Genomic DNA, 24733 nt, shown 5'->3' on the forward strand with positions numbered 1-24733 from the left:
TAGCTTACTTGACCACAATACAATAACATCAAGCCCATTGTTATTTTACCTCCATGAATCTTTGTATTTGCTGCTTGTCTCCTGACCCTTAATTAATGATGACTGGCCAGGACCTGAATATGACATTGATGGCCTCTCTCATGCCCATGATCTCTCTCTCTCTCTCTCTCGCTCTCTCTCTCACTCTCTCCCCCCTGGTTGACATTATTAGCTGTTCAGTCCTGACTGGGAGAATATGATCTCTCTCTCACTCTCTCCCCCCTGGTTGACATTATTAGCTGTTCAGTCCTGACTGGGAGAATATGATCTCTCTCTCTCACTCTCTCTCCCCTGGTTGACATTATTAGCTGTTCAGTCCTGACTGGGAGAATATGATCTCTCTCTCTCTCACTCTCTCCCCCCTGGTTGACATTATTAGCTGTTCAGTCCTGACTGGGAGAATATGATCTCTCTCTCTCACTCTCTCCCCTCTGGTTGACATTATTAGCTGTTCCGTCCTGACTGGGAGAATATGATCTCTCTCTCTCTCACTCTCTCCCCCCTGGTTGACATTATTAGCTGTTCAGTCCTGACTGGGAGAATATGATCTCTATCTTCACATAGATGGCATGGCAGGACGTTAGGATCCAACTGTGCCGCCGGAATTTAGCACATTTCAATGCCTTGAAACATTGTCCTTCTCCTCACTATGCATTTTAATTGTATGCATGTTTAATGGCCTTTACGTCCATGAATGCCAACTATTTCATTAGGGAGTGTTATAAAGACATTGGGGTGGCTTTAAGTTGTTAAGTGTTTAATTTCAATGGGAAGTGCACAGTGTTGGGGAAGCTACTCAAGCTACCAATTACTTCACACTGAAATAAGTTAAGCTACACTAAAGCTAACCCTATGAAAAAAAAAAAAAAATAGTTTACTTAACTAATGTTTATTTTGTTAGGTTCTAATTCTCAGAGTAAAACACTCAACAGACACTATGAAAGCCGAACAAAGTTTCATTCTTCTCAGAGGATCAATACAGCTGCATTTGACAAAACATGTTTCCATCAAAAAAAATTATATATTCTCCAATTTAGATGCACTCCTCCTTCTCTCCTTCTCTCCAATCCTTACATCTTTTATGCTTCGACAGGAAGACGAAGTGATGGGGTAATAGACCGTTCCTTCTTCCGCAAGGTGACCTGACCTCAACCCCCTTGTGGCTCTCTCCCCTTATCAATGCCGGCCACATGTGATCGCTTCCCTGCCCAACTCACGGCTGTCATGGTGCCTGGTACCAGACTGTGTCTCTTCTCCTCCCAAAGGATCCCTCCCATAGGATCCCTGATGACTAACAATATCATTATCCTGACATAATGTCTCCCTCAGTGACGTGAATAAGTATATTTCACATTCTCAGAACCCAACACTTTGAAAAAGTAATTTAGTTCATCCAAACTACTTTGTGAAACATGATCATCTGTAAACCTGAAATGTCATAGACTATAAATTGCAAGAACAGGTCAATCTGGGGTCATATGTTAACAGAATGTGTCATTTAGCCTATTAAACACATCAACGATGTATTGAGTGAGAATTAGGCAGGTCTGATGCTGAAAAAGAAAGGAAATGATTGCCTACTGTTGGGTTCTAGCTTGAAATATACTCATTCATGTACCATACTAAAACGTATCGATTACTTTACATATGTAAGGAATGTATATGGTGGGGTCAATAATGGAGGATGGATAAGAACTAGGTGTATGGAAAGGTATTGAGTGAGGAAGGGGGAGTGCAGAAGCTTTGCATTCTGTCAACATGTTATTGTTAATTCTCATGGCTCCTAAGGAGGGAGGCAAAGGGGAACAGTCTGGTTTCAGTCACTGATAAAGAAGGACAGTCGTGGGTTTGGGATGAGCAAGGAATTTGTCCCGAGTTCAGGTCAGATGAAGTGAGAAGGAACAGTCCTATCCCACAAACATATACTTCCACACCCACGAAGGTTCTAGCAGGAGGCAGGGCCATGACTACACCAGTGAGAGGAACCAATTAAGTTCCTGACTAGCAACAGAGATGTACTGGCTGTCTAGATGTGCAAGGAGTTGACTCCACCTGGTACGAGGGTATAGTTATAGGTACTTGTGTAAACACGTTTTTGTCTTTGCAGCTGTATGACCCAGTGGGTGAATAAACTTGGTTTGAGCTTTTTCTAGTCATCCGTGAGGTTTTACTCTGTTTGGTCAGAACCTACAGTAACACTATTTAACCCAAACCACACTCATAGTGTGTAGTGCCAGTAGTTAGCTACACCACTACATGGCAGAAAAAAGTAATTAAGTAAACTACTGAAAACACTACCTAGATTTGAATTCAGTTCAACTACCGCCAAGCTACTGGAAAATGTAATTAAATTACTAGTTGAACTACATGTAGTTCACTACTCCTCAACACTGGAAGTGTGGCACAGCAGCCTTTCGGTAATGCCGTATTTGCCTAAATATCCGATATCTCACGTCAACTCTTTTGGAAATGGTAATTGGTCAATTCTTAACAGGTATTAGCATTTTCTGAATGGGAGTCGTGACAACCCCCCATTTGGTGACAAATCAAACATGTATTTCTACGAGAGTATTCATAATTCTTCCTGATACAGTATGTGGGGAAGGTTTTTGTGTGTTGAAAGTAGACTTTACTCTCAATACTCAGTTTCAAAAGTGAGGCCGTTCAGAGTGGACATTAGAAATGTCTAAAACCTGAACACAGTGAGATGTGTTTGATATGTGTAATGGATCAGGTAACAGGCTCCGACAGTACTGATGAGGCGCTGACTGACACCGTCGTCTATCCTCTCTGCATATTGAGCTGATATATTTAGATGAATCTAAAAGGTTATGGAAGTCTATCATTATTGTCGCTTATGAATTATTAAACGTGCAGCTGCCCATAATATTATGACGGGCATGGCAGGCTGAGGTGCTAGGCTAGGCAGCAGCGTTATATCGGAGGACTCGCTGGCTGGCTTGCCATGCCACATGGTTAATGACAAGCAGCATAGTGCCTTAAGGGTGCCAGCTTTCATCAGGGTAAGCAGACGACACAGCCTTGTTACTGAGCTGACAAACTGTCACAGCACTGTCGGCCCACGCAGTTACTGACTCCATGCAGCTATGATCACCTTTAAACTGATGAGAACGACCTTTGGGGAGGACGTGTGTGTGCGTATATATGTGTGTGTGTGTGTGTGTGTGTGTGTGTGTGTGTGTGTGTGTGTGTGTGTGTGTGTGTGTGTGTGTGTGTGTGTGTGTGTGTGTGTGTGTGTGTGTGTGTGTGTGTGTGTGTGTGTGTGTGTGTGTGTGTGTGTGTGTGTGTGTGTGTGTGTGTGTATAGGTCACAAAAATCTGCTTGTTTAGTGTATCTCACTCCATTTGTATCTGTGTGCATCTGTCTTGTCTATGTGTATCTATAACCGTGACCTCATCTTTACAACGATAATTCAAAACATTGTTTTACAGCATGTGTGCTACCGGTATTCATTTTTCTAAAGAGAGAGATGAATAATCGTTATAACCTTCACAAGCATTCTTCAAAATCCACCTCAGCTACAACACCGAGTGCTTCCTCAGTTGCTGCCACACTGTTTTTTATTCTAGTATGAAGTAACATTTCAATTGCCGTTACGAACCCTGATCAAGGTAAAGGTCACATTTATGAATGATAACCAACACATTTCATCATTCTAGCAAAACAAAGGTCAGCCTGCTGACATTAACTGAACGCTGTGTTCAAGGATTTCTAGTGGTAGTGTGGACAAAGAGGACTTTAGCCATGTCGGTCACAGTAGCTTTGGTGTTATTCTGCATCCCAGTATTTCACACCCTCGGGAGAAGTGGGTTTATTCACAGCTCACTAGACAACAGTCTTTGTATCTATTATCATAAACTGTTGCATTGTTCATTTTTAGAGGGAACAGATTGTTCACTGGCATCTAAAGGAAAACTCATATTGGTGGAGATTTAAATCAGTTCTCATTTTCAGAAATACTTAGTTATTTCACAGTGTGAATTTCATTCTAACAATGGAAACAAACTTGTACAACTGGGTGCTTACATTTGAAAAGGCCGTTAAGAATAATAATACATGTATTTTGTCCATTCTTCCTTCATAATAAAATCTTGCATGTTGATTTTAGAGAAACGTCATCTCTTCAAAACACCCAACATGGTGGACTAAAATGAGCGAAAATGAAAATCAATGGCTGAAATACAATATTACATATACTATACGTACAGGCCATAGCAACTGTGATTGGGTACTGTGCGTTGAGCCACTTTGAGTACAGCCCTGGTAATAAGTGGTATACTGAGTGTTCAGTAGATTTCACTCAGGGTCATCTGGGCTACCTTCAGATGCATCAGTCTAGAATAACTGGGCTTTATTAAAGATTTGGGCAAGCTCCAAACAATCCCGTCTGCTCTGTTCTGCAAGCTTAATGCGATCACGAGTGGGTAAACTGGAAAAGGATGTTACTCTAAAAACAGTTAGCATTTTTTTTCAAATGTTTTGCTGTAGGTTTAACTGTAACCTTGGTAACTATTGGTACCTTGGTCGGTATTGATGCGATACGGCATTCGCCTCACTCTAGAGAAGAGAGCTCTAATGGTTCAACCATTCTCTTTCTCATTCTCTTTGTGTAAAGTTAGCCATGCTTCTCCCCTGCTCTCAGGGGCTTGTGTAATGGCTGCAATGACGCACCTCAGGGTTGTCCTTTCTCTCCGCTGGGTAGACATTCCATCCCTGACGCCCTTGCTGGGAGCTTACATGCTTCAACCTCGTCTTCCCACACACAGGCATGCAAACTAACCACACACACACACACACACACACACACACACACACACACACACACACACACACACACACACACACACACACACACACACGCGCACGCGCACACACACACACACGCACACACACACACACACACACACACACACACACACACACACACACACACACACACACACACACACACACACACACACACACACACACAACAGCCTCTGTATCCTGCTAACGTCTCAATGTTTGCCCAATAACAACAGTCATGGCATGCTTTTGTCTTTGTACAGTGTCCACCCAAGTGATTACCAGCCAAAACGGCTCTGTTATATCGGTCCCCCTCTATTCGTTTAAATGGCTGCCTCTGATGAGCGCCACCTCTTTGTTAGACCTGAGAACATCCTCTTTCAAGCTCAATAGCCAAATCTCCAAATATGAGAAGCTGCAGATTAAACACAGCAATGTGCTTGAAATTTCACAGCCTAGTAACTTTAATCCTACTATTGCACAGTCAGCAACCATTTATGAGAGGGAAAGATGCTGAAAGCGGACTTTCTGGAGGCTTTTGAAACGTTTCCCACCTGATTGTCCCATGAGGAGCCAAAAATGTAGATCCGTGTACAATAATACAGTGGTTAGCATGTCCTCCAGCTCATCCTCTATGTGGCTGTTTTAGTGTTCATGGTAGATGATCATACTGCCCATGTTAATGAAGTTCTGATACAGCGATGGCACAAAGGAATAGAAAATTAAGGACCTGGACTCTTTAGTGTGGTATCAGAGAGCATCCCATACTGTGCCATATCAAGTCACTCTACTTTTATCCCTGTCCTTCAAGCCCTAGCGATCCTGATGTATGTGTGTGCCCTGTACTGGAAGGGCAGTGGTAGTGATGAGGGCAGCTCACAGAGTACTCCTCTCCTGCCGTGTCCACTGACCCAGAGTCAGTAAGTTAATGACCAGCGCCACTGAAAGCCATCCCTCATTCTGTACCTGCCACTGGTCTGGGAGCAGCTCCCATCCCCCTGTCACTGCCCTTGTCACCCACCCCTGACAAATACTGTATCAAGCACATAGATCCCAGAGGCTGTCTCAGTACCCAGCGACCACATAGCCCCAGTAGTCGATAGCATCACAGTCCTGTGCTTTGATCCCTATCTGGCCAACTTGGCTTTTTTTCCTCCCTGCTTTTATTTCTCCCACCAACCTGCCCACTAAATCTAATCTCGCTTGGCTTTGTTAAAATCTTTCAAGGTTGCGGCTGGTCTTTTTGGATTCCTTTCACGCTGCCTTCTCTCCCTTTTCAATTGTTTCGGTGTCGTAGCTCTTTATGCCAATGGCATGTTCATGCTCATGTATTCATTAGGTTTACAGGACTTTTGATGATTTGCGGAGAGCGCAGTGAAGGCAACGTTTTCTCCAGTGCTAGTGACAATAAAATGGAATCCTAGGTGACGGTTAACGGACGGAATGACACCCGTTGTCTTATCCCCATGTGTTAGTACACTACTCATTTGAATTATTTCTACAAATAAGCAGCATGCAAGCAAAGTCTAAGCTATCCACTGTCTGTTGATACCTCTAGGGGGGGGGCAGCCGAGTCTTGACCTTAAGAGAGAGCAAGCTCTTCACTGGAATGTTAATGAAAACTTAGCACAGACTTCTGGGTCACCCCTGAACTTTCACTTCACTTTCGCCACAGATGCATGTTCCTCTCACAGACACAGATAAACACACACATAAGTGCACACACTTGTTTACAAAGACACACACACACACACACACACACACACACACACACACACACACACACACACACACACACACACACACACACACACACACACACACACACACACACACACACACACACACACACACACACACACACACACACACACACACACACACACACACACACACACACACACACCAATTGTTTATTTCACAAAATCTCTCTTTCTCTCTCTCTCTTTCTATCTGTAGAGATGTCAGGTACTGGGGCAGACATATCTCAGGTTCATTGGAAGCAGCAGTGGTTGGAGAACGGGACACTGTATTTCCACGTGTCCATGAGAACCTCTGAGCAGCTGATCCAGACCACCGTACCCACGGCCCGGGAACCTGCTCATGTCCTGCACGAACACATGCACCTGCTGCACATCTCTGTTATGGTAAGAAACACATACAGTCCCGGCCAAAAGTTTTGAGAAACAAATATTAATTTTTCACAAAGTCTGCTGCTTCAGTGTCTTTAGATATTTTTGTCAGATGTTACTATGGAATACTGAAGTATAATTACAAGCATTTCATAAGAGGCAAAGGCTTTTATTGACAATTACATGAAGTTGATGCAAAGAGTCAATATTTGCAGTGTTGACCCTTCTTTTTCAAGACCTCTGCAATCCACCCTGGCATGCTGTCAATTAACTTCTGGGCTGATGGCAGCCCATTCTTGCATAGTCAATGCCTGGAGTTTGTCAGAATTTTTTTTTTTTTTTTTGTCCACCTGCCTCTTGATGATTGACCACAATTTCTCAATGGGATTAAGGTCTGGGGAGTTTCTTGGCCATGGACCCAAAATATTGATGTTTTGTTCCCCGAGCCACTTAGTTATCACTTTTGCCTTATGGGAAGGTGCTCCATCATGCTGGAAAAGGCATTGTTCGTCACAACTGTTCCTGGATGTTTGGGAGAAGTTGCTCTCAGAGGATGTGTTGGTACCATTCTTTATTCATGGCTGTGTACTTAGGCAAAATTGTGAGTGAGCCCACTCCCTTGGCTGAGAAGCAACCCCACACATGAATGGTCTCAGGATGCTTTACTGTTGGCATGACACAGGACTGATGGTAGCGCTCACCTTGTCTTCTCTGGACAAGCTTTTTCCAGATGCACCAAACAATCGGCGATTCATCAGAGAAAATGACTTTGCCCCAGTCCTCAGCAGTCCAATCCCTGTACCTTTTGTAGAATATCAGTCTGTCCCTGATGTTTTTCCTGGAGAGAAGTGGCTTCTTTGTTGCCCTTCTTGACACCAGGCCATCCTCCAAAAGTCTTCGCCTCACTGTGTGTGCAGATGCACTCACACCTGCCTGCTGCCATTCCTGAGCAAGCTCTGTACTGGTGGTTCCCCGTTCCTGCAGATGAATCAACTTTAGGAGACGGTCCTGGCTCTTGCTGGACTTACTTGTGCGCCCTGAAGCCTTCTTCACAACAATTGAACCGCTCTCCTTGAAGTTCTTGATGATCTGATTAATGGTTGATTTAGGTGCAATCTTACTGGCAGCAATATCCTTGCCTGTGAAGCCCTTTTTGTGCAAAGCAATGATGACGGCACGTGTTTCCTTGCAGGTAACCATGATTGACAGAGGAAGAACAATGATTCCAAGCACCACCCTCCTTTTGAAGCTTCCAGTCTGTTATTCGAACTCAATCAGCATGACAGAGTGATCTCCAGCCGTGTCCTCGTCAACACTCACACCTGTGTTAATGAGAGAATCACTGACATGATGTCAGGTTGTCCTTTTGTGGCAGGGCTGAAATGCAGTGGAAATGTTTTTTGGGGATTCAGTTCATTTGCATGACACAGGGGGACTCATTCATCTGATCACTCTTCATAACATTTTGGAGTATATGCAAATTGCCATCATACAAACTGAGGCAGCAGACTTTGTGAAAATTGATATTTGTGTCATTCTCAAAACTTTTGACCACGACCCTAACCCTAACCCCCCACACACACACACACACATCCTGTAACAACAGCTTTGTGATAGAAGCACCCTCAGATGGGCACGCATTTTACACACATCTCCTTTGTTCTTCTGGAAACATGGACATATGAACAAACCTTCTCAAACATGACACCTCTACTACCCTATCCATCTGTTCACCTGCCTCTGCATGCTCCACAAGTCTCTACTGCTCTCCTATAGGTCGTTATCAATAAAACGGCACAATATGGTGCAAAGCGTTCAATTTGGATGCTGGGGGGGAAAAGGAGACCCCCAGCTCTGCTAAAACCATTGACTACTTGGGGGTTTGTTCAATAAATGTAACTAAATGTAACTATTTGGTTGTAATATCATCACCTCATGAAGAGCCTCGTCAGAACTACACATTTCAGAGTTGTGCATTGACCATGCAGACTGAACACAAGTGTCTCGTGGTCGAGGAACAACAAATAGAGAGAGCAGAGAGAGATGACGTAGCGAAGTAAACTATAAACACGGCGTACCACATTTAACAAACCAAACATTCAAATACTGTTATAGAAGGTGAAGTAAAAACCCAAACCGGTCATTGCATCAATACCAGTATATCTTAAAATATGCTATACTGCCCAGCCCTAAGGGGAATTGCTGTATCATGTGCATCATCCATCCATGCTGTCCGATGCAAATCTCTCACCCACCCTCAATGTGTCCCTCTGCTGACTAGCACTGTTTCAGGGCATAAACATTAGCAGGTTCTGTTGTTAAATATCACTTCACTGAGTGATGAGCCAGAGGTCATTCCGGGCAAGCTGGTAAGCGATATAAAGTGGGTTCAAGCTCAGAGCAGACCCTACTTCATGCTTTCAGTCACCCCTCTTGGTTTTCTTTTGATACTTCCACTTGGACTTGATGTGAATGGTAGCATGTGTGTTTATCTGTGCGGAATCTCATCATCTGTGAAATTGGGAAAGGATATTGAATAGGAAGGAAGAGGATCAGGAAACACGGTGTGTGCTTCTGGCCTCGGGGCCCAGGATGTCTCCTGGCTCTTTGCATCATTAAGTGTAATTCTGTCAGTTCTGTGACAGGTTCAAGTCTGAGTGCTCTATTCTTTTGACATTGAGCTGTCGGTTTCTCTCTCCCGATTCCTCCTATGTTCATTCTCTCCATCACATACGTGGAAAGGACATCTTTTTGACATGGAAGTCTGATAACCTTTTGAATTGTGCAGTTTATTCTGATTTGTTTAGATCATAATGTGTCCAATTGCTCTATTAATATTAACATTACCGGTTTTAGAACACCTACTCATTCAAAGGTTTTTATGTATTTTTACTATTTCCTACATTGTAGAATAGTAGTGAAGACATCAAAACTATGAAATAACATATGGAATAATGTAGGAACCAAGAGAGTGTTAAACAAATCAAAATCTATTTTATATTTGAGATTCTTCAAATAGCCACCCTTTGCCTTGATGACAGCTTTACACACTCTTGGCATTCTCTCAACCAGCTTCATGAGGTAGTCACCTGGAATGCATTTCAATCAACAGGTGTGCCTTGTTAAAAGTACATTTTTGGAATTTCTTTCCTTCTTAATGCGTTTGAGCCAATCAGTTGTGTGGTAAACAGAAGACAGCCCTATTCGGTAAAATACCAAGCCCATATTATGGCAAGAACAGCTCAAATAAACAAAGAGAAATGACAGCATCATTACTTTAAAACATGAAGGTCAGTCCATATGGAACATTTCAAGAACTTTGAAAGTTTATTCAAGTGCAGTCACACAAACCATCAAGCGCAATGATGAAACTGGCTCTCATGAGGACCGCCACAGGAATGGAAGACACAGAGTTAAGAAAATGCAGCCCAAAGGACACCAATAAGAAGAAGAAACTTGCTTGGGCCAAGAAACACAAGCAATGGACATTAGACCGGTGGAAATTTGTCCTTTGGTGTGGAGTCCAAATTGGAGATTTTTGGTTCCAACCGTTGCATCTTTGTCAGACGTGGCGCGAGTGAACGAATGATCTCCGCATGTGTATTTCCAACCTTAATGGAGGATGCGTTGTTATGGTGTGGGGGTGCTTTGCTGATGACACTATCTGTGATTTATTTTGAATTCAAGGCACCCTTAACCAGCATGGTTACCACATTATTCTGCAATGATAGGCCATCCCATTGGGCTTAGTGGGACTATCATTTGTTTTTCAACAGGACAATGACCCAACAATTTGGCTCCCGAGTGGCACAGCGGTCTAAGGCACTGCATCTCAGTGCTAGAGGCGTCACTACAGACCCTGGTTTGATTCCAGGCTGTATCACAACCGGCCGAGATTTATAAAACAGATTAAAAAAACATGCATACACGCTAACATACGCACTATATATACACATGGATTTAGTGCTGTAGAGATGTGGTAGTGGTGGAGTAAGGGCCTGAGGACACACAGTGTGTTGTGAAATCTGTGAATGCATTGTAATTTTGCTGGACCCCAGGAAGAGTAACTTCTTAACTTACTTGCCTAGTTAAATAAAGGTTTAATCAAATATACAAAAATACAAAAAACACACCTCCAGGCTGTGTAAGGGCTATTTTACCAAGGAGGAGAGTGCTGCATCAACCCATACAAAAATGACAATTAATTATAATACACACAATAATTCACATTTCTTGTTACTGCAGGGTTATTTTCCTACTGTGAGAAACGGATCAAAATTAAGATCCTGCATCTGTATAGAATGCTAGCGTTCAAATTAAGAAGCATTTTACGTTAAATAATGTGCAGTATGGAGCTCACAAAGGCACATTTACTGCCCCAAAGTAAGCATTACTTTCAGCAGACAAGATAAATGATCTTATGTGCTAAATAAAATGCTCTTATGTTTTCAAAGTACACTTAGCTTTTCACCAAACATGACCCTACAGTGATCATAACTAAAATGTGTATATCACCATTACCATATCATTAAAAACATAGTCGTTCACTGTATGATCTTAACATTAAAATCAAATGACTATTTAAACACAAAGACATATTTCTCCTTTTTTGAACTGCCTTGCCAAAAATAACACTAAACGCACAACTTAAAGTTCCTTTCAAAAAGCTTCGGGCATGCCATTAAACTCATTTAAGTAAGGAACAAGGACAAGCTTTCATTCTTCCACTCTAATGGGCTGACTTGTCAATCATGTCGAACAAGCGACGGCACGCCAGGATAATGATGATTTTTATAGGTTACACTTAGACCTCTGTGTCTCAGATGATAGGCTGCTGCCAGCTGTACCAGCCTCGAGATTCAGATAATGAGCTTCCTCTTACTCATGATGAAGAACAAATAAGGGAATTAAATACAGGTTGTGAAAATCGGCGACATGAGGGCCAAAAGGTAAATGTTTCGTTATTCAATGAAGAAACAGTAGAGTTGGATCAGGGGTCTGTGGCCGTTAGCTGTGTTTCCCCACAGCTTCTCTCATTAGCCTCTCTTAACTGTTCCAGTTATTTGGAAAGTGTGCATGACACATGCATGAATGACGTCTTTAGGGAAAATGGTCAAATGGATGTGTACCTTTTGAATTGGTATTCAGTATCGAAATGTGGTCGGGAGGGCTGTGTTTTCCATTGCTCTGTTTTAAGTGCTCATTGGCATATTTAAACCCGTAGCCTATCCATTCCAGGAAACCTCTCCAGCATTACGAAGGACTTCCCTTCTGCTGTTATGCTGGTCAACCAGGACCAGTCACACTAAGAGCCCCTAGCTTGATCAGTCCTGACTCAGACCCCCGTCATGACCTTCTATGCCCCTGACCCCCCCCCCTGTCTGGCCTTGCTACATTAGCGTGTCTGGTCCGAGACCGTCTGGTCGTAGGGGGTACATTAGCATGCGCCGGGCAAACGTCGGCTCCCCTTACATAAGCGTTTACAGCAGCTCCGCTCCCTGCATGGCTAATGTTGTGTCTGTTCCAGCAGCCTTGCCTGGAGGGCTTTATGTGACACCACTGATTCGAGCTCTCATCCTCAACGTCGAGTGATCAAACACTTGCGTTGAAGGTACCACACATAAAGTATAATGGTGGTCCGCGAAGCTTTGGTTTTTCGCTGCTTTTTGGGTGGTTATCCTAGAGCGTTTGCTGACACGTTTTAGGATAACTCACACTGGCCTATAGTTATAAAGCCAGAATGAGCCCATTGGAAATCAACCCACTACTGTGTTAATAACATGTAATAATAGCTTCGGAAGCGCCTTGGTTGTCTTAGCATAGGGACTGAGAAGAGGATGGCTTGCTTTGCACTCTCTTGTCATTACCATTGATCCATGCCGTTTACCAATAATTGGGCATTATGCTAACCCAGTTGCTCTGGTGGCCTGCGTACTTATTGTGCAAAGGCTGTGGGAGATAATTGCCAAACCTTGCAGAGCAGCTAGTGCCAAGCTTACAATTCGGGCTCTCAAACAGAGAAGGAAATGGAAAAGAGAGGAAACAAAGGCATACTGTAGAATGTTATCCTCCTGCATCCTATCTGCCAGAGCCATTCATGCACAAGTCGGAATTAAATGGAATCGATAGTGATGAAGCAGTCTCTGACAGATCCTTTTTCATTCCCCCTCAGAGCCAGAGAAGGAAGTGTGGCGCGTGGAATTATTAACACCTAGTGCTAACCACTTTGCCGCCACAAAAGAGTCACAGTGGCTGTTTGATCAGGCTTGCGAGATGTACTTCGCCACGCATTAAACAAAACCACCCGGCAACCGAGAGAGAGAGAGAGAGAGAGGCAATTTCCCTGCCTCACTGGAACCCCCATTCCCCCCAGAACAGAATCCATCCATGTTGTAGGAATCTCAAGCTAAGACATATGAGGATAGGAGAACTAGGCACAGAGTATGTGCGTCTGTTTCTGGCACAGCAAGGATGGGAATGAAATACAATACTCTGCAATACTATTGTCAAGTTTCAAAGAGAAAAAAACACAGATTTATTGCCAGCCATAGTAGTGGTAAGGTGGATATTTCTTACATAAATGACGACAGGTTTGGGTTCACTTGGAGGACAAGTAGTATTTTAACTCAATGGGACACAATAACGGCTGGCAGCTACCGGGCCTTTCATATGCCATGTAACGGAACGTAATCTTCCCATTCTCTCAGATCTTGGCGTGAGTGGTGGGTGTACATGTCTAGCAAAGCAGAAAGCAGAAATAGACAATTCAGCCAATCGTAAACCATAAATATAGATATGTGTGGAATGCTACATAAACCATAAAGATAGATATGTGTGGAATGCTACATAAACCATAAAGATAGATATGTGTGGAATGCTACATAAACCATAAAGATAGATATGTGTGGAATGCTACATAAACCATAAAGATAGATATGTGTGGAATGCTACATAAACCATAAAGATAGATATGTGTGGAATGCTACATAAACCATAAAGATAGATATGTGTGGAATGCTACATAAACCATAAAGATAGAAATGTGTGAAATGCTACATAAACCATAAAGATAGATATGTGTGGAATGCTACATAAACCATAAAGATAGATATGTGTGGAATGCTACATAAACCATAAAGATAGATATGTGTGGAATGCTACATAAACCATAAAGATAGATATGTGTGGAATGCTACATAAACCATAAAGATAGATATGTGTGGAATGCTACATAAACCATAAAGATAGATATGTGTGGAATGCTACATAAACCATAAAGATAGATATGTGTGGAATGCTACATAAACCATAAAGATAGATATGTGTGGAATGCTACATAAACCATGAAGATAGATATGTGTGGAATGCTACATAAACCATAAAGATAGATATGTGTGGAATGCTACATAAACCATAAAGATAGATATGTGTGGAATGCTACATAAACCATAAAGATAGAAATGTGTGGAATGCTACATAAACCATAAAGATAGAAATGTGTGGAATGCTACATAAACCATAAAGATAGATATGTGTGAAATGCTACCTTTTAGACAAGCACTAAAGACAATGAATAATCTATCGTTTAGAACCATGAACCTATTCATTTTCGCACCACTGCATCCATTACTAGGCTCATTCATTCCCATTCCGTTTGCGGTGTAAAGGTATAGGAATAGTATCCTTATCATCACTCTCCTGCCAGATATGCATAGAGGGGCAGTGCACACTACACGCTAGGAGCCACCACTTTATAATTCACAAGTCAGTGGTTATGGATGGTCAGAGAGTGGAGGGTCACACAGAGCACACAGGTCCCTACACGCACAGTGTCCGCCCGTAATTGCGGCTCTACTGGAATCAAATTAATTTCCTAGGCTGGTACAAGCTGACATAATGTAGCTACTCTGGGCACAGACACATTTAATTATAGCATTTAACTCAGAGTGAGTTACATTTTAATTGTTCCCTGTTTAATTGTTCTGGCCACCTTTCGGTTCCTTTCATTTGACAAATGTGCATGTTATAGAGCCCTGAATACAGTATCAATTCTAATTAAAACACACACAGTACCCAGCAGCTGAAGGAGACCGGGGTGGGAAGTTCTAGAAGGAAAAGTTATTAGGAAAGTGATTAACTCAGAGGAGAAAATTGTACTTCAGACCTATGCCTAAAGTTTATCTTCATCATCTCACTGAATGAATATGCATACAGTATCTCTTGTTCACAGTCTCTGACTTCCGGTACGACTATAACTGGACGAATCAATAAAATTAGATGGTTCTTTGATTCAACTTTTGTAATTGAATGACTTGTTAGCAACCAAATTTGTATTGTAGATGAATGGGATTAAGATGGCCATTTTAGGGTTTGTCTTTTAATCAGGAGCATGAAGGCAACAGTATCAGTCATTGAAGTTGGAATGGTATCAATACTGCAGCCAATGCCAAGTTGTTGTGTGCCATTGGTCAGAGTGAGAGCCAATGGTGAGAGCCAATGGTGGCAAGCTCAAGCTCTGCAGTCAATAAAGGCATCGTTCGCTTCCACACTTTTGTTTACACTCTGATAGTGTTTGATTACAAGCTTAGCTTGGACCTTGACAGGAACAGATGACAGGACAGTGAGAACGAAATGACTTGTTGTGGAATAGGGAGAGGAGAGGAGAGCTAGCACGTGGAGTCAGCCACTGAAGGAGACATTTAAATTACACTATGCCAAATAAACACATTAATGTAGTTCACTTTGGCAGTGCCTTCCGTTCCCACAGCACAATATTGACAGTGCTCGCTCGCAGCCAAAGGAGGAATTCTTTTGGGGTCACAGGCAGAATAGCAATGTCTATTCCTCTATTCCTCAATGTCTATTCTCTCTCTCTCTCTCTCTCTCTCTCTCTCTCTCTCTCTCTCTCTCTCTCTCTCTCTCCCTCTCTCTGTGTCTCTCTCTCTCTCTGTCTCTCTCTCTCTCTCTCTGTGTCTCTCTCTCTGTCTCTGTGTGTCTCTCTCTCTCTGTGTGTCTCTCTCTCTCTCTGTCTCTCTCTCTCTCTCTGTGTCTCTCTCTCTCTCTCTGTGTGTCTCTCTCTCTCTCTCTCTCTCTCTCTCTCTGTGTCTCTCTCTCTCTCTCTCTCTCTCTCTCTGTCTCTGTGTCTCTCTCTCTCTCTCTGTGTCTCTCTCTCTCTCTCTCTCTCTCTCTCTCTCTCTCTGTGTCTCTCTCTCTCTCTCTCTCTCTCTCTCTCTCTCTCTCGCTTTCCTCACTTGAAATAATGTTGTGTATTGAGAGCAAAGGGAAAGGAATAAATATCTCCCTGACATCATTACAGGGAAATACAGCGGTGGTATTTTAGCGGACACTGTGATAGGCTAATGTTAGTGAATTTATCAAATGTCAAGGCTGTATAAGCCTATGAGACGATTAGATTCGGTTGGTGATTTACTCAGTGCTGGGAGGGAAGGAAGGGTTGATCACAATTCCAAAGACAAATGGGTGTTCCTAACAACAAGACACACATCACGCCATGTCAGCAGCATTGCCTCTACAGCCGTTTAAACAAGCATTTCTCTACACCCGCAATAACATCTGCTAAATATGTGTATGTGACCAATACAATTTGATTTGATTTGATTGATATATTTTTGCTCTCCCGGGGACATTTATAAGCAAATATCACTCTCATTCTGTGATAAATAGCTAAATATAAACATGAAATGCCATGCTCACATATACTGTACAACATAAATGCCAATAGCATTATCAAAAAGGGGCAATGGAAACTTGCTATTTACAGTATATTTCCCCTTGGATATTTACAACTTCTGTAGAGTGACTTATTCAGTGCTTCATAGATCATTGGGTACAATACCATACCGAAGAGGCTAGATTTCACAAGCTTTGAAGATTTCTATAGGTAGTTTGTTTTCTTGAACAGGGCATTTTAGTGTATGTGGTTACAGAGTACAATTCACATGCTTAAAAGCTGCCAAACTTTAACTGAAACACAAGTAAGATGAAACACAAGTAAGACTTTTGCACGACAGCCAAAATCTGAATGTGAATATATCTCCCTTTTTAATGTTCAAAGTAAAAATAAAGCAGTAGACATTCTGCTGAAATGTAAAGAGCAGTGTCCCTTTTCTAACTAATCCACATAAATGTATCATCATTCCCCATGCTGCCTTTCGGTGGTGATCAATGTTTAAAACTTTGCCAGCGTATTTTTTATGCTAGCGCTGCGACACGGCAAAGTGTCTTCCTCTGTCTTTCCACTGTGCTGAGCAGCTAGGTTATCTCCGTGTCTCCGATTCCAATGGCTGGAGACATTTTGACAGTGTCCCTATGCCATGAGAGAGAAAGCGAGAGATTCTTTCAGAAAGCACTTTCATTACCTGGTTAAAGCATACTGCCCCAGACGAAGTAAGGAAATAAGAAATAAGCCATCTGGTATTTCCTCGTTTGTAAGATAAGCCATTTTCCATTGCTCATGCTCAAAGCTCACATTTGTCATTGGTCTGATGTCTTAGTTCAAATAGAGCGCAAACAGAATATTATATTTTAAACCAATATTATGAAATCTGGTCATTTAGGTCATGGGAGGTAGCAGTTACTTTGAACAACCTTCCATGAGAAGTGCTCTGTTTTTATCTTTTTCTGAAGCAGGAAGCATAATCAAAGCAGTGTCAAACAGTATCATCAGAGCTGTATCCTTTTCATATGCATATATGAGGCCACAGATACCAGTGGGACAGGTGTAACTGCCTAATTACCCGTAATTAGCTTGCAATGAGGACACGAGGAGCTGCCTGCCTCCAGTCAGTGCTCTCTCTCTCTCTACCCAGCAAGCAGCACCATATGTGGGGAGGACAGGAGGTCCTGCAGGGCCTAGTGCTCTGGGTACCAGGTAATAATGGTAACAGTACCAGGGGCTCTCTGTTAGAAGGAGGGCCTGGCAGGGTTCCCATGCACTGTGCCTCCACTGCATTCCCTGTCCAAGCTCAAAGCAGGACCTCCAACACATGTACAAGTGCTGTGGAGCCAATTCAAGGGCTGTTGCTGTGGTGATGTTAGTTCAACTACCGCTCCAGGGCTGTACTCTGTGTTCTCACAAGTACAGGGGATACAGAGAGAAGAAGGTGACTTTCAATGGCATTTGAAACCAGCGTAAAGCTAGCTGCTCACTGTTAACCGTAAATAGTCGCTAAAAGTAATGGTAACATCTACTCGATTAACCTCATCAGATGTAATGTACGCAGGGGATGTAAAATGGTGTATTCTGTCTCGCTTTGACGAGGCATTTCAACATGAAGTTACGCATCTAGGTTTTAAAAAAGCACAAAATCCAATTTTTTGTGGCTGCAAACTTTGTTGAAGCCTTTCACTTTGTATTCTCAATTGAAATCCAGAGTTTTTCTCACCCTGAGTTATTAACTTTGCACAAGGCTTAGGGTGCTTTTAGAAAACAGCCCCCTGTGGCCCACGGTGTTATTTTTAATTGACCTCCTTTAACGCACAACACATGATTTTCCTCCCTCCCTGCATGCCTCTTCCTGTACTCCCCAAGGAGGGCGTGTGTGGATATCTAAAGTAAAGAGCTTATATATTAGACATATCTATGGGGCAAATTAATATTTTACTGGATCATTGTGGGGGATGAAATATTCATGTATGACTTAAGCAGGAGGGAATTTGATGCACCACTTTAATATCCACTATTATCAGATACACAAGACATCGGACAGACATGAAAATGACGTTTTTCCTTTATAATGCATCTGTTGTAGACCGTCGGATCCCAAGCTGCCTAGAATTGAAACCTTTGGTGTTTCATTACTAGTCATTCCCTCACACAGATATTGTAAGTGTACTGAGCATACGCCTATATAACAGCACTGTGTTGTTTTAAGAGACACTTATCGAAGGACTACATGGGAGATGTACCATGTTTATTATAGGAGTGGATTTACAATGGAAAGGCTGTGGTTATGGAGGAGGTAGCTTTACGTGTCCCTTAGGGGGGGTAGGAGCAGACTGCTTTAAGTCTCAGTGAACATGCAAGCATTGGACCCCCACAGGCTTATGGCTGCCGCCTGCATAAATGAACCGAGGGAATCAATAGAGAGAGAGAGAGAGAGAGAGAGAGAGAGAGAGAGAGAGAGAGAGAGAGAGAGAGAGAGAGAGAGAGAGAGAGAGAGAGAGAGAGAGAGAGAGAGAGAGAGAGAGAGAGAGAGAGAGAGAAACACAGCGGGGTGCTCCAGTGAAGCGTAGGCTGTAGGATATATGGATGGAGGGAAGAAATTGAAGAGAGCCCACATGTCTCCTCCCATTAGGGCACAAGTAGTGTCATCTGACAGCCCCAGACCAGCCCACTCAGACCTAATGTCATGGCACTTGCTCTGCAAAGTATTACCCTTCCTTCAATCATAGTTCATGAAAACAAAGATAGAAAAACAAGTTAATTCCAATGCTAACAAATGAATGGTTTACAATCAAGGCTATACTCATGGCTGTATGGCCAATATACCACGGTTAAAGGCTGTTCAATAGCACGACACAACGCGGAGTGCCTGGATACTGTAACGGATGTCGTCTGGAGATAGAGAGGAGGATCAAGGTGCAGCGTGGTAATTGTTCATGTCTTTTTAATAAACAAACTGAACACTGGAACAAAACAATAAACAATGTGAACAAAACGAAACAGTACCGTGTGGCCCAAACACCCACACGGAAACAAACACCCGCACACCAAAAGTGAAACCCAGGCTACCCAGGCTGATGATTCTCAATCAGGGACAACAATTGACAGCTGCCTCTGATTGAGAACCAAACTAGGCCGAATTCAAAAACCAACATAGAAAAACAAACATAGACTGCCCATCCCAACTCACGCCCTGACCATACTAAAACACAGACAAAAACAGAACTAAGGTCAGAACGTGACAGATACAACCCTTATCCATGGTATATCGGCCATATACCACAACCTCTGAGGTGCCTTATTTCTATTATAAACTGGTTACCAACGTAATTAAAACAATTTAAATCAATGTTTTGTCATACCCGTGGTACAGTATATCAGTGTTCTGGGCACTAACCACCCGATTTATAATGTGCATTTGGGTATTGCATCACATTTTAGAACAACTTCAAATTATATCTGCCTTTCCTGTTATTGGCTCCTACTGTGTGCATGATGAACACAGAGGGGTCAGCAAAATGCTCATTGTTTTATCTAGAAAACCCATTGTTTTGGTGCAATATGCTGAGACAGGTGCACCTGCTTCGGTAATGCCTCAGAGCACTTTCATTGATTCTCTCTCTTTCTCACTCTTTCTTACTTTCTCTCTCTCTCTCTCTCTCTCTCTCTCTCTCTCTCTCTCTCTCTCTCTCTCTCCCCTTTATCTCACACAGTTCTCATTTCCAATTCAGAACCTTATTCATTGCCGAGGCTTGACAGTTTTAGATATGAAACCTTCCTGCACTGCAGCTCACATCAACAGTATATGAAGGGTGTGTGTGTGTGTGTGTGTGTGTGTGTGTGTGTTTTTGTAAACAAGTAACTTCACAGATCTTCATTGTAAAGGGTTTAAACACTGTTTCCAATGCTTGTTCAACGACACATAAACAAGGAATGAACATGCATCTGTAGAACTGTCATTAAGACACTAACAGCTTACAGACGGTAGGCAATTAAGGTCACAGTTATGAAAATGTAGGACACTAAAAGAGGCCTTTCTACTGATTCTGAGAAACACCAAAAGAAAGCTGCCAAGGGTCCCTGCTCATCTGCGTGAACGTGCCTTAGGCATGCTACAAGGAGGCATGAGGAACGCAGATGTGGCTAGGGCAAATAATTGCATTGTCCGTACTGTGAGACGCCTAAGACAGCGCTACAGGGAGACAGGACGGACAGCTGACCGTCCTCGCAGTGGCAGACCACGTGTAACGATGCCTTCACAGGATCAGTACCTCCGAACATTACACCTGCAGGACAGGTACAGCATGGCAACAACAACTGCCCGAGTTACACCAGGAACACACAATCCCTCCATCAGTGCTCAGACTGTCCGCAATAGACTGAGAGAGGCTGGACTGAGGGCTTGGGGGCCTGTTGTAAGGCAGATCCTCACCATACATCACTGGCAACAATGTCGCCTATGGGCACAAACCCACCATCGCTGGACCAGACAGGACTGGCAAAAAGTGCTCTTCACTGACAAGTCATGGTTTTGTCTCACCAGGGGTGATGGTTGGATTCGCATGTATCGTCTAAGGAATGAGCGTTACACCGAGGCCTGTACTCTGGAGCAGGATCGATTTTGAGGTGGAGGGTCCGTCATGGTCTGGGGCGGTGTGTCACAGCATCATCGGACTGAGCTTGTTGTCATTGCAGGCAATCTCAATGCTGTGTGTTACAGAGAAGACATCCTCCTCCCTCATGTGGTACCCTTCCTGCAGGCTCATCCTGACATGACCCCCCAGCATGACAATGCCACAAGCCATACTGCTCGTTCTGTGCGTGATTTCCTGCTAGACAGGAATATCAGTGTTCTGCCATGGCCAGCGAAGAGCCCGGATCACAATCCCATTGAGCATGTCTGGAACCTGTTGGATTGGAGGGTGAGGGCTTGGGCCATTCCCCACAGAAATGTCCGGGAACTTGCAGGTGCCTCGGTGGAAGAGTGGGGTAACACTTCACAGCAAGAACTGGCAAATCTGGTGCAGTCCATGAGGAGGAGATGCACTGCAGTACTTATTGCAGCTGGTGGCCACACCAGATACCAACTGTTACTTTTGTTTTAGACCCCCCTTTGTTCAGGGACACATTATTCCATTTCTGTTAGTCACATGTCTGTGGAACTTGTTCAGTTTATGTCTCAGTTGTTGAATCTTGTTATGTTCATACCAGTATTTACACATGTTAAGTTTGCTTAAAATAAACGCAGTTGACAGTGATAGGACGTTCCTTTTTTTGCCGAGTTGATATCACTGGTTAGAGGACAACCTGCAAAACACAGTCAGCTAGATTTTGGAATGTTGCAATTTGATTCGGGGGTCACCAAAGAGAAAAGAGAAACGTTTTGGCACTGCTATCGATATCACGTTGAAATAAATTGCGCGAGATTGAGGAGATTTTTTTGTAGTCAGCTAGCTACATTTTGAAGTTTTGCATTTTGATTCAATTGGGTTGCCAATGCGGTAAGTGTAACGCAACAGTTTTTTTGTTAATCACTCCCAATGATATCACGCTGAAATCGATCGAACAGGAGGCAAACGTCTGGGGTGTAGTGATGTGTAAACTAACACGAGTCAAAGGCCACATGGAAACTTGGAATAACCTATACATGCATATGATAGTTTGACTGGCAAGTGTGTGTATTGGTGTGTGGCCAGTAACTTTTCTAGAGAAACCACCCCGAATGATCCGTGCCATTTGAGAAGCAAAATGCCAGCTGCTTTCTAAATCCTGCAAATCCCCAGTGCGTGTGAAAAAATCCACAGTACAACACCAAAGATGTTTATCTGTTTTAAGCAATTTATCACGTGTCGTCGTGTTTACTATAAACTTTTATACTAACAATTTGATGTACAAACAATGTATAATTCCCTCCAGTTGGATGTGGTCAAAACGTCAGCTTGTCTAATGTATATATATATATATATATATAGAATGATAAACATTAATTAGATATGGCAAAATAATTCAATATCTTAATGTAGGATGACAGTTAATGAAGCAATAATCACATATATTATTTGCGCTAGTTGAACCATTAGAGATGCTCCTAAGAACAATTTAACCTCGGTCCTCTAGACTAGAGCATCCGTAGGGTCTGTGCACCAGGCTGAATGTTTGATGTCCCCACTTTTGCAACGAGGAAGGCTACATGCAGTAGACCGATGTCGTGGCTGGAGACTGTTGGGATTGATACTGTAGGGATATTTTGTGGCTCAGCTTCTTTCTTCTGAACCTAGGCTTGTGAGCACAGTGTTGGTTCCAAGTTCCACTCAGCCCAGTCTGGCATTGAATGAGTAGCTCCTTGTGTGATCGTCTGGCTGGCAAGTCTTAAAGGCTCTATGGAAGATCTAAGATGCATGGATTGCTTCTTCCACTCACTCCTGCAAACGCATGCACGCACGCACGCACGCACGCACGCACGCACGCACACACACACACACACACACACACACACACACACACACACACACACACACACACACCACTGCTGTTGCTGCTACCACCACCACTGAGAAGAGTGCCATTGTGGTGCAGCTGGATTTATGGTCAAAACTAAATTAGTTTCCACAATGCCATTCATCTCACATAAAGTAGTATTCATTGCCATACCATTGTGCCATTGTACTATTGCTGCTTTGTCTTAGGAAAACCTTGGTCCTGGTCTGACTGTTTTTCTCTCTCCACCCTTCTCTCTCTCTCTCTCCATACAATCCTTCTGCCTCACCGCTCACCTTTACTCTGTCTGTTCCGTTGCCTGGGTAACGGTTACCGATGGAGACCAGGAGTTCAGGAATATATAGACAGGGACTGGTGCTCGAGGGAGAGGAGAGCTTACTATAACGCTGCATGGGAATCACGCACTGACAGGGTGAAATTAGCTGTGATTTGATTTGTAGAGTGGCCCAGCTATGCTGGTAACAGTGTGTGTGCACACATTCATGAGTGTGTTTGGAGCACAGCATTGTCCTAAAGTTAATCTAAGGAAGCTGCAGCTTTCAGTGGTGCTGACAAATTACTTTATAGCATATCACTTCCAACTGATACAGAAATTAATCTGATCGAATCAGAGATCGAAACATACTGCTATTCATGACTTGATGACTATTTTCTGTATTTGGTATATAAACATCCAACATTGCTGATGTTAAATCATGGGCATTAATATGGAGTTGGTCCCCGCTTTGCTGCTATAACAGCATCCACTCTTCTGAGAAGTTATTCCACTAGATGTTGGAACATTGCTGCGGGGACTTGCTTCCATTCAGCCACAAGAGCGTTAGTGAGGTCAGGAACTGATGTTGGATTATAAGCCTGGCTCGTAGTTCCAATTCCTGCCAAATGTGTTCGATGGGGTTGAGGTCAGGGCTTTGTGCAGACCAGTCAAGGTCTTCCACACCGATCTTGAAAAAACATTTCTGTATGGACCTTGTCATGCTGCACGGGGCATTGTCATGCTGAAACAGGAAAGGGCCTTCCCCAAACTGTTGAAAGCACAGAATCTTCTAGAATGTCATTGTATGCTGTAGTGTTAAGATTTCCCTTCACTGGAACTAAGGGGCCTAGCCTAATCTATGAAATGTAGCCCCAGACCATTTTTCTTCCTCCACCAAACTTTACATTTGGCATTATGCATTGGGGCAGGTAGCGTTCTCCTGGCATCCGCCAAATCCAGATTTGTCCAAACCCAGATTTGTTCGTCAGACTGCCAGATGGTGATGCATGATTCATCACTCCAGAGAACACATTTCTACTGCTCCAGAGTCCACTGGTGGCGAGCTTTACACCACTCCAGACAACGCTTGGCATTGTGCATGCTGAGTTTAGGCCATGGAAACCCATTTCATGAAGCTCCCGGTAGTGAGTGTTGCAACTGAGGGCAGACAATTTTTACGCGCTTCACGCTTCAGCACTCGGCGGCCCTGTTCTGTGAGCTTGTGTTACCTACCACTCCATGGCGTTGTTGCTCCTAGACGTTTCCACTTCACAATAACAGCACTTACAGTTGACCTGGGCAGCTCTAGCAGGGCAG

The 24733-nt window shown here is 43.1% G+C and overlaps 1 protein-coding gene across 1 annotated transcript in view; it reads left to right on the plus strand.

The window, feature by feature from the left end:
• The window catches only part of LOC118384863 (astrotactin-2), a 529880-nt gene that overhangs the window by 72706 nt on the left and 432441 nt on the right, over positions 1–24733 (plus strand). The window contains exon 2 of the mRNA XM_052521172.1: positions 6805–6992. Coding sequence (XP_052377132.1) covers positions 6805–6992 — 188 coding nt within the window. The remainder of the gene's footprint in view (positions 1–6804; positions 6993–24733) is intronic.

This window comes from Oncorhynchus keta, chromosome 6 (assembly GCF_023373465.1).
Source record: "Oncorhynchus keta strain PuntledgeMale-10-30-2019 chromosome 6, Oket_V2, whole genome shotgun sequence".
NCBI lineage: Eukaryota > Metazoa > Chordata > Actinopteri > Salmoniformes > Salmonidae > Oncorhynchus > Oncorhynchus keta.